Here is an 11,629-nt window from a genome sequence, read left to right on the forward strand (position 1 = left end):
AGACACAATCCCTGGCACTGCCTGTTTCAGCAGCCCTACAGCAGGGTGGCCTCCAGTGAGGTGGAGGTCCCGCCTCCCTTGGCACCATGGTCCTCACACTGTAGGGACCAAATCTACCTCTGTGTTGGCTGGCAGGGCTGTGTTTTTGGGAAACAGATTAAGAACCAAATGTGCTGTGTTGGAAATCTCCAATACGATCAAGTTCCAATAGGTGAGGTGATTGCTCAAGTTGGGTGCTTGTAGGTATTGACTTGTGGGAGTCAAATCAATAATATTTACTTATTCCCTTAGTCTATATTTCTTAGCATATGTGACATATTCTGCCCCTGGCTAGGTGTCCAGGGGCACCATTCATATCTTATCCCACCTCAATAGCTAGGCTATAATAAATATGCAAACTACCCAACCCCTACTGCCTTCCTGTTTAATGGCTTCTAAAAAGGCCCGCACAATTCCTCCTAGCCTCGAGATTCTCCTGGCACCCTCTCTGACACTCTGATGGTGCAGGCCATGGTGGTGGTTAACAGCCCCTGCTTTGAACCAACAGCCATCCTGCTCCTACTTGCTCAAGTCTGATTTCATTTAGGCCCTTGCTAATTTCTTTCAGGTTCAAGGTGCATGGAGGCTATTCTTACTTGCCTGGCTAGTTTACATTCTTAAGGAAATGAAGGCCAGGAGAGAGCCAAGGGAGGCTACAAGTGGGTTTCTCTCTTGTTTTAAAAAATTATTTTAACATAACCAATAAAGGCAGTGACAAAGCCTGGTCCAGGCTGTTCTGCCAAGAGCTGACAATTAGCACAGCATGATCCACCTACAGTATAGCTGTTAAAGGGCAGCCCTCCTCCCCCTGCTGTCTTATCTCTGAACCCTATCTTTCCCAGCACATAGGGGAGAAGCCAGTTTTAACCAACTGAAACCCAACCTCCCAGTGGCCATCCTATTGGATTAAAGGAACTTTCTGTCTCTTCTCTTGAGTCTGACATACCCAGTCAGGACTGTGGCCATGTAAAGGCCCAGCTTGCGGAATATTTCCCAGTCTTCAACTTCTATGATCTTCCCAGCAATCAGGAACAAAATACCCAGTGGCATATAACTGGAAAGGAAGCACAACAGAGGCATGATTCCGTCAGCAAGTGTTTTCTCATGCTGGGTTGGTGGGGAAGGAACAGGCCAGTGTGCGCACCCTCGGCTTGGCATGCTCGCTTGGTGGAGCACGGGATGCAGAATTGAAGCTAAGAGCTGTTTCAAGTCCTGGGTGAACAATACTGGCTCTAGTTTTCAGTACCTATGTGCACCTTAAATTCTACCCATCCAAACTACCACAGGATAGTTTGCAAACTTGGCAAGAACATGTGGTTCTTGTTGATCTGAATAGATCCACATGATGATCTGAACAATTTTCATGGTTGCATCACTCAAAGCATTGAAGAAATCCACCAGAATTTGTGGATGAGGGCACACACCTCATGCCATGTTCCTAGTGCATATATATCCTGCTGATTGTCATATCTGCAGATCTCACTTGAGCTTGATCCTCACTGACAAATACGGCTCTTTCTAGCCATGGTCATCTGTTTCCCAGGTATCAGCAACAGAGGCATTAGTATTAGTACTGGAAGTGATCATCATAGCTCTATTTGTGGAGCTCTCATTACATCTTGCGTTAGGGAAAGTATTTTATGTGCATCATTTCATTTAATGTACTTCTCCTATCCCTGGGGGTAGGTTTTATTATCCTTTTTAACAGATGATGAAGCTGAGGTTTCTGCAGTATTAAGTGACCTGTCTGTCCATTTTTACTGAACCCTTTACACCACAGTCAGACATCACTGTCCGTATCTACACTTTGGATTAAATAATGTTGAACCAATTAAATATGAGGTAAGTAAGGCAGATGCCTCCTAAGAAAGGTGGACTTTTTGGCATTTCCAGGGACAGGGCAGACACTCAAGTGGTGTCACTGGTATGCTCACGGATGGCAGCTTTCATTCAGATGGGTTAGTGCCCATGCTGTACCAGTTATAAATATTTTGAAACTCACTTTTGCATGGGGCACAATAGGGAAAGCACTTTGTGTTCTCACATACAATGAACTCCTTCTAATCATTTTTTAAAGAATTGCTTCTTACATGAAGGCTGACTGGGTGTAAGATGATCTCGCAAGGCTTTGAGGGAAAAGACAATGGTTGATAGCTAGACTTTTGTTCATGAACTAACTCCTGGGTAATATGTGGAATTATTTAATACTCTAGTGGTAGCTGGGTGTGGTGGCTCACACTTGGGATCCCAGCATTTTGGGAGGATGAAGTGAGTAGATTGCTTGAGCCCAAGAGTTTGAGATCAGCCTGGGCAACATGGCAAAACCCTGTCTCTTCAAAAAATACAAAAAAATAGCCAGGCATGGTGGTACATGCTTGTAGTCCCAGCTACTCAGGTAGCTGAGATGGGAGGATCACTTGAGCACAGGAAGTTGAGGCTGCAGTGAGCCGGGATTGCACCGCTGCATTCCAGCCTGGAGTGACAGAGTGAGACTCTGTCTCAAAAACAAAAACAACCAACAGCAACGAAAGCCCCCACAAAATACTCTGGGGGCTCAATATTAAATGTCCAACTTCTCTAGCATGAGGTCAGTTGAGAAACATAAAACCTCTTCTAATTTTGAGGGGACAGAATTGTCAGGGGAAGCAAAATGACATTAAACAGTGTCTGCTCACCACATGATGATCTGAACAATTTTCATGGTTGCATCACTCAAAGCATTGAAGAAATCCACCAGAATTTGTCCCTTTTCTCCCATTTTTCCAATGACAAGTCCAAAGACAAGGCAAAAGACAATCAAGCCCAGGACGTTTATGCCATCTGAATACATGCCAATGATTTTGTATTCCTTTGTTTTGTTCTGTGGATCAAAACCAAGAAAACATATTGACTCATGATTATAATCTTGTTAGAAAGCACAGGTTTGGAAATGAGAAGATACAATGACCAAACATAATAAACTGGTGATCTCCCAGGCAGAGTCAACAAAACTATAGAAAATATAAAAACAATAATAAAAACACCTATGCATGTAACAAACTTAACCCTTGCTCCCCGAAGTTAACATGCTTTCTCTTCTTTCAACAAGTCCATATTTGAATATTTCTTATAAAGATTTCTTATTCTGGAACGGTTTATATTTTTATTATGAATTTTAGAATCAAGGCGCTTTTCAGGGTCATTTTAACTACTAGCTACATTTGGAGTCTGCTTAAAAAAGACAGGAATTAATAATGCAGGAAGTACAAAGTACTTACCAGTGTGAACACTTTTACCATCTGTTTTACCCTGATAATGAAGCACAGTAACATTCTTTATGCCTGTGGTCTTGGATGACCAATAGGATTATTTATTTATTTATTTATTTATTTATTTATTTATTTATTTAGAGATGGAGTCTCTCTCTGTTGCCCAGGCTGGAGAGCAGTGGCACGATCTCGGCTCACTGCAAGCTCCGCCTCCCAGATTCACGCCATTCTCCTGCCTCAACCTCCCCAGTAGCTGGGACTACAGGCGCCCACCACCACGCCTGGCTAATTTTTTTGTATTTTTAGTAGAGACGGGGTTTCACCATGTTAGCCAGGATGGTCTCAATCTCCTGACCTCGTGATCCGCCCACCTCAGCCTCCCAAAGTGCTGGGATTACAGGCGTGAGCCACCGCGCCTGGCCTATTTATTTATTTTATTTATTTTTTTTGAGACAGTTTCACTCTGTCGCCCAGGCTGGAGTGCAGTGGTGGTATCTCAGTTCACTGCAAGCTCCGCCTCCCAGGTTCAAGCAATTCTCCTGCCTCAGCCTCCTTAGTAGCTGGGATTACAGGCATCCGCCACCACACCCAGTTAATGTTTTGTATTTTTGGTAGAGACAGGGTTTCGCCATGTTGGCCAGGCTGGTCTCGAACTCCTGACCTCAGGTGATCTGCCTGCCTCAGCCTCTTGAAGTGCTGGGATTACATGTGTGAGCCACCACGCCCAGCCAGGATTCTTTTTTTTTTTTTTTTTAAACTTCTATATTCAAGGGTACATGCGGTGCAGGATGTGCAGGTTTGTTACATAGGTAAACGTGTGTCATGGGGGTTTGTTGTACAGATTATTTCATCACCCAGGTATTAAGCCTAGTATCCATTAGTTATTTTTCCTGATCCTCTCCCTCCTCCCACCCTCCTCCCTCTGAAAGGCCCCAGTGTGTGTTGTTCCCCTCTATGTGTCCATGTGTTCTCATCATTTAGCTCCCACTTATAAGTGAGAACAGGCAGTATTTGGTTTTCTGTTCTTGTGTTAGTTGGCTAAGAATAATGGCCTCCAGCTCCATCCATGTCCCTTGCAAAGGACATGATCTTGTTCTTTTTTAATGGTAGCATAGCATTCTGTGGTGTATATGTATACATTTTCTTTATCCAGTCTATCATTGGTAGGATTTTAGACATACAAAAATTAGCTAAATACTTACTACTGTGAATCATGTATTCGTTTTTACTTTTTTTTTTTTTTAAACAACAGGGTCTCATGTTGTCCAGGCTGGGGTGCAGTGGCATGATCATAGCTCACTGCAGCTTCAGACTCCTCAAGGAGGGCTCAAGTGATCCTCCCACCTCAGCCTCCCAAGTAGCTGGGTCTACAGGTGCATGCCACCATGCCTGGCTTAATTTCTTCACTCTATCCTGGGTACAAATAGCCTGAGATTTATAGAGAGATAACTGAGTGATGCCAGCTAGGTTTGTAAAGAATTATGTTAGCTAGGCACGGTGGCTCACACCTGTAATCCCAGCAGTTTGGGAGGCTGAAGCAGGTGGATCACCTGAGGTTAGGAGTTCGAGACCAGCCTGGCCAACATGGTGAAACCCCGTCTCTACTAAAAATACAAACATTAGCCAGGCATGGTGGTAGGCGCCTGTAATGCCAGCTACTCGGGAGGCTGAGGCAGGAGAATTGCTTGAACTTGGGAGCCGGAGGCTGCAGTGAGCCAAGGTCGCAGCACTACATTCAGCCTGGGTGATAGAGCAAGACTCCATCTCAAACAAACAAACAAAAAATTATGTTGAGGAGCCACTGGGCTACCAGTCATTTCTTACTTATGATCAAACATATATTTAGGGCAAAGCTAGAGTATTACTGCAATGGCTATAGCATAAGGTCTTAAGATTCAGTTGGAGATGGCCGGGCGCGGCGGCTCAAGCCTGTAATCCCAGCACTTTGGGAGGCCGAGACAGGCGGATCATGAGGTCAGGAGATCGAGACCATCCTGGCTAACACGGTGAAACCCTGTCTCTACTAAAAAATACAAAAAACTAGCCGGGCGAGGTGGCGGGCGCCTGTAGTCCCAGCTACTCGGGAGGCTGAGGCAGGAGAATGGCGTGAACCCAGGAGGTGGAGCTTGCAGTGAGCTGAGATCCGGCCACTGCACTCCAGCCTGGGCAACAGAGGGAGACTCCGTCTCAAAAAAAAAAAAAAAAAAGATTCAGTTGGAGAGACAAGACTGTGAGAAGCATGAGCCAATAATAGCAGGATGGTATGTAATTAATTGTGCACCCAAACTATGAGATACAAGTGTCATATGGAGAGTGGGACATGAATGAGGGTTTCGAAGTTAGGGAAAACTATGGCTGAGGAATCAGCAGCCAGGAGAAAAAGCATGTTTCAAAAAGATGGCAAGCAAAGGCAAAAATGATCATGCACTAGGCCTTTGTACCCTGCTTGAATAATTCTTGCTCATTCATTACGGCCTCCAGACTAATTTAACAACCCTTGTTGAATGCCCCCCAAACATCCCACTCTTCCTGATTGTAATACTCATCATTCTTTGTATGAGGACAGAGGCCTGGCGTCTGTCTTTTCACCATTATAATCCCAGTGCCCAGCAGGGCCTGGGGTATGGAGGGTGCTCAGAAAATATTTATGGAACAACATCAAAAGGCAAGAATAAAGAGTGATGGAGGAAGTGGATCTGGAAAGAAGAGAGGCGCCCACTGGAAGTAAGTTGTGAAAACTAGAGAGAAGCCAGGTCACGCAGCGCCTCTGAACCCGGTCAGAGGAGTTAAGGCTTTCTGCAGTAGGAAGCAGGGAGCCAATGGTAGTTTATTTAATTTGAATTCTTAAGTCTAATGAATACTCCTTTTCTCCTTAAATCATTCCTTCCTGTGTGAAGTTGAGAGAACATTCAGGAGAAATCACTACAGGCTTACAAAGATACCACTGCAGGCCCACACATTCTGATCTCCAATTCTGAAATCCCCAAAGCTCTCAAAGCATGTGGATTTTATTGATAAGTTTATAGCAAACTCTTTTGGCAGCAAAACCTATCCTAAACTGAGATGAGGCTACTGGCTACTAAGGGTTCATTTCTCTCCTTGGCAGAATATTTATGAGTTTGTTATAAAAACATTGATGTGGTTGATTCTGGCATGTTGTTGCCCTTCTCACTTACGAAGGTTGCATAATATGCAGTACATACACCACATGGCCGTTCTAAAGTCTGAGAAACTCTGAACTCCGAATTACATCTGGGCAGAGAGATTCTGACTAGGAATTGTGGACCTGCATTTCATGCTTATGTATCTGACAAATCTACAGCAGTTCCTAGAGATGGCCAGCTCTACTGTAAGCAGACCCGGAGAGGAAGAGGCAACAGGGCTCATTTATTTGCTCTTTGTGGTCGATTCTCTCTATTCCTGGTAATTATGTTTTGTAAAGTGCCCATGAACACTGCATTAGCAAATACTGAACCGTTGCTCCTGGGGGAAATGCAGGGTTATGTTTCTGGGAACCTTGGACACATCCTTTTCAGCAAACAATCAATATATAACATTGTTGTATTTCTTTTACAGACACCTTGTTTCATATAGATTGTTGATTTATTAATATTGACCTCACAGCCAACAGCACTATAACTCATTCCTGAATGAAGCTTTTCTAAAGCACAAATTTTCTCCCTAAGGCACATCAAATGCCTTAGGAACATCTTGTGCTTAGGAACCCTGGAGACCACTTCAACATGATGCTTACTTTTTTTGAAACAAGAGTCTTGCCCTGTCACCCAGGCTGGAGTGCAGTTGTGCAATCATAGCTCAAATGATCCTCCTGCCTCAGCCTCTCAAGTATCTGGGACTACAGGCATGTGCCACCACACCTGGGTTATATTAAGATGTTTTGTAGACATGGGGTCTCACTATGTTTCCCAGGCCAGTCTCAAACTCCTGGCCTCAAGTGATCCACCTGTCTTGGCCTCCCAAGTACTGGGATTACAAGTGTGAGCCACCATACCCAGCCTGGTCCTTTTTTATTTTTTGACACAGGGTCTCTGCTATCCAGGCTGAAGTGCAGTGATTCAATCATGGTTCACTGTAGCCTTGACATCCCTAAACAAGCGATCCTCCTACTTCAGCCTCCCAAGTAGCTGGGACTATAGGTGTGCACCATCATACCCGGCTATTTTTCATTTTTTTAGAGGTGAAGTGTCACTATGTTGTGCAGACTGGTCTGGAACTCCTGGGCTCAAGTGATCCTCCCACCTCGGTATCCCAACGTGCTGGGATTACAGACGTGAGTCACTGAACCCTGCCTGGTCTATTTTAAACAGCAAAATCAGCAAGGAAAATCACAAAAATGCAAAAAAGATGATACTAAACACACTGCAAAATGGACACTTGTTTCCAGTATGAGAATCAAAGCAAGAAAGCAGAGCACAACTTTGTTCACCTTAGCTGGGAACGTGCCTGTCGGGTGACTCAAATATTTTGCTGCTTTTTATGTACCTGTGGATGACCACGAAAGCCCCATAAGTGTGGATTTTGGGGTCACAAATAAATTTTAGCAAGTAGGTGAATTCACAAATGCAGATTCTGTGAATGACGAGGATTGACTGTATTTCCTACTTGGTCATGAGTCAGTGCCTGTCTCCTGGGGAAGAGGAACAGGAAACAAGAATGGTACCTTGGAAATAGCAGTTGTCATGACAGCTGTGAAGGACTCTTCTGTCATGTTCGTCTCTGGATCTCTGGGAGGCTTCACTTCTTCACGCTTAGTTTTGTACTGCACGTTGGAGAAAATCAAGGACAAGCAAACAAAATGTTTTTTAAGCTTTTGAGACTAAATCACAGGAACATGTTATTTTGGTCAAACAAGTGCCACTGAAGGGATCTACCTCCAATGCCTCTGTTGGCTCCAGTTGTCAATGGTACCTCCCATCAGGTTTTGGAACTAAAAGCAAGGCAGAAATGTAAACCCCTGACTCCCACAATCACCATTCACTTATGTCAAAATGTTCCTTCACTTTCACAATAAGCGACAAGTTGATGGAGGAATAATACAAAAGAAAGTACAGGCTTGATCTGCAGGTGCTTTCAGAGACAGTCTCTGTAAGGATTCCTGTCAATCATTTTTGTTTTTATTAATTAATAAATTATTTTTAATTTGAGCAAAAACACTTCATCACTTTGATAACATCACCACGACTTTAATAAGCATCAAGAAAGGTTTAACAATGTGGTTGTTCCAAAATCAACAGTCCCCTTAGGGCTATTCAGTGATACTGCTGTTGAATTCTCTTCTTTCAGCCCTGTTTGGTTCTGTGGAGCTTCCACATGGGGGTTTAAGAAGGAGTGAGTATATTATTACACCAGGCATAAATGTTCCCCCTACAAGGCTCTGCCAACACCGAGAACCTTACAAACAACCACTGTGACTGATTTGCAAAGGCCCCGCTGTAATAGAGGAGGTTCTGTCCCTCGTGGAGGTCTGCAGAGAGCAACAGAGTTGCCATTTTTGTTGGTATACACAGAAGCCTCTGTTCATGTAACTTATGTAAATGAATACAGCAGTTTGTGATGGACTCAGCTGTCTTAAAGCACCTAAATAAATAGGAGGGAAAGCCTTGAAGTAAATGGAGTGAAGAGATTGTTCAATTTTCCTATAGAAAAAAAATCATGGCTTTGATACACTACGTTGTAGAGCTCCAGCAATGGGGATGCAATGATTTTTTTATTATTTCTTTTTAGAGACATGGTCTTGCCATGTTGCCAAGGCTAGTCTGGAACTCCTGAGCTCAAGGGATCTCCCACCTTGGCCTCCCAAAGTGCTGGGATTACAGGTTGAGCTTCCACACCTGTCTGGGACACAATGATTAAGGAGAAGACTGTGAACCCAGATGTGGACCACACCAGGAGGGTTAGATCCTGGGTTCTAATACCAGAGGAAAAGCAAAGAGGAGATAAAGAGCTACCTTTTTTCTGTAGAAAGTTTAAACTTCTATACAAATATACCATGGTTCTCCAAAAATAGGTACTGGAGGCCACATTTTAAAATACTCATTATTTGACAGATTTCTGACTTGTACCATTTGAGCCCTTTTGGGGGGAAAAGCATAAAGGAAGAGGAAGCAGTGTAAATTGTGGCATGCACCTTACTGTGAGCCAGAAAGGCTAGATACAAAATAGAGACATCACCTTAAACTCGGCCAGTCACAGGTGTACGTCCTGCTGCCATTTTTGCGGGGCTAATTCCATTTCTTGAATCACAGCAGAAAAAAACATTTTTTAATTGATAATGGGAAGAGGGTAGCAACTTAAGAGCACAAGTAATTAATATTACCTGCTGAAAACAGGCCTGGACAAGATTCTCAGGGAACATATTCCTGTTGGAGACATGAAAGGCAGTATTATGTTAGGGCAAAAAGTATTGTTTTGTCATACCTAATATATTGGTAGAAATGAGTATAATATAAAACTAGTACTCTGGTTTCTCTTCTGGCCTCTCCTTTGCAGAATACTTCATGTATTGAGATTTCTTTTTTCCTGCAGCGCTTCACCCAAGTATAGAAAGCTCTCCTAATCAACTATCACTTAACTGATTCACTGAGTAACTGACATGCTTGCTCTCCTTGGTAAAATGGACACTCACAGTCAAGAGACTATTTATTCTTTAATATTCTGAACATTTCTGTTTTCATCAATGACGTTGTATGCTTACTGATATGGTTTGGCTCTGTGTCCCCACCCAAATCTCATGTCAAATTGTAATCCCCACATGTCAGGGGAGGGGCCTCATGGGAGGTGATTGGATCATGGTGGGTGGTTTCTCCCATGCTATTCCTGTGATCATGAGTGAGTTCTCACAAGATTTAGTTGTTTGAAAGTGTATGGCACTTCTCCCTTTGGCCTTGCTCTCTCTCCTGCAGCCATGTAAGACGTGCCTTGCTTCCCTGCCTTTGCCATGATTTTAAGTTTCTTGAGGCCTCCCCAGCCATGCGGAACTGTGAGTCAATCAAACCTCTTTCCATTATAAATTACCCAGTCCCAGGTAGTTCTTTATAGCAGTGTGAAAATGGACTAATACACTTACCATGGGTTCATTGTATTTGTTCCCAAATTCTTTATACCAGTTGCAAATATCATCATAATTACTGAATTTCATATTATGTAAACCAGTGAAATAGGAGCATAAAAAGGAAGGTATGGTTTCTATAAAATCTAAGCCACATGCCTGGAAACTCAGTAAAGGCCAGTGACTAAGATTTTTATGGTTAGATTAGGTATGGGAAGATTATTGAAATTAAAAAGAAAAACTGGAAAGATTTACACTCAGCTTTCTTTGCAATGTCCAAAGGTTTTGGTGCTCTGTTCTACAGAAACTTTATCTGGAACTTGCAGATGATACATTTATAAGGGCTGTATACGCAACAGAAACTTTAAGAAATTACCATGAGCTAACAAACTTGAAGAAAAGACCTTGACTTTATGTCAAACAATTGGTGAATAAATGCACTAAGTGTTAAGTGAAAACAAAATATGTAATGTGTATCTTATGTCCTTTTTTACGAGTCTCTGCTTTAATTGGTATTTTTTATTGACTGACCTATTTACAGCTCTGGTTGCTTTCAATAAGAGAGTTTCTCCTGTACAATTAAAAAATGGATTTATCTAAGTGCGCTTCAGAACTGACTACCAATCCATCCCAGCATCTCTCTGGAACATGTATCTGCACTTCTGTTCATCCTAAATCCTGATTCAGAAGCCTGTTTCTTCTCTTCCCTCTTGGAACCAAGACTTGGCAAGCAGTACTGGCTATGTAATTTGTGGGTTCCTGAGCAAAATGAAAGTGCACAATAATTCAAAAGTTATTAAAAATTTCAATAGAGTAACAGCAGAATATTAAACCACGTACAAGGCCTTGTGCTACTATAGGGTTGCATGTCCTTGAAGCCACCTTGTGGCAAGACACTCACCTGATGAGATCTAACATGGCATCCACCGTACTGACTTCAGGGGTGCTGCCTGTCCTGTCGATTTCAGCCACTTTCTGGGTGACACCAGGCTTAATGCTCACCACCAGCACAATACCTGTGGCCAAGAACAGTGTCCACAGAGCATTAGGAACCTTCCAGGGCACCTGGCACAGCTAGTACCTTTAGAACAGTGGGCATGGTTATACCAGGCAATAGTGTGATGGGGAGGACCCCGAGGTCCAGCCAAAATGCTGAGCCTCCTCTGGAATCTCAGCAACCACTTTAATTACTCTTCCATTTAAATGAGTAAGCAGAAAGAACTCCGTGTGCTTGCGTGCATGTGTGTGTGTGCATGTGTGTTTAAAATGAAGG

The 11,629-nt window shown here is 43.1% G+C and overlaps 1 protein-coding gene across 3 annotated transcripts in view; it reads right to left on the minus strand.

Annotated features, from left to right (window-relative positions):
* The window catches only part of SLC1A1 (solute carrier family 1 member 1), a 91,803-nt gene that overhangs the window by 12,684 nt on the left and 67,490 nt on the right, over positions 1-11,629 (minus strand). Inside the window, exons 4-8 of one of the 3 annotated variants that reach the window (XM_005581801.5) lie at positions 11,258-11,372; positions 9,625-9,667; positions 7,969-8,067; positions 2,715-2,899; positions 986-1,093 (exon numbers count right to left, since the gene is read on the minus strand). In XM_005581801.5, coding sequence (XP_005581858.1) covers positions 986-1,093; positions 2,715-2,899; positions 7,969-8,067; positions 9,625-9,667; positions 11,258-11,372 — 550 coding nt within the window. Of the gene's footprint in view, positions 1-985; positions 1,094-2,714; positions 2,900-7,968; positions 8,068-8,179; positions 9,668-11,257; positions 11,373-11,629 lie in introns of those variants that run through there. The other 2 variants (XM_074017543.1, XM_074017544.1) reach the window with 2 other exon arrangements.

The sequence above is a fragment of the Macaca fascicularis genome, chromosome 15, assembly GCF_037993035.2.
Source record: "Macaca fascicularis isolate 582-1 chromosome 15, T2T-MFA8v1.1".
NCBI lineage: Eukaryota > Metazoa > Chordata > Mammalia > Primates > Cercopithecidae > Macaca > Macaca fascicularis.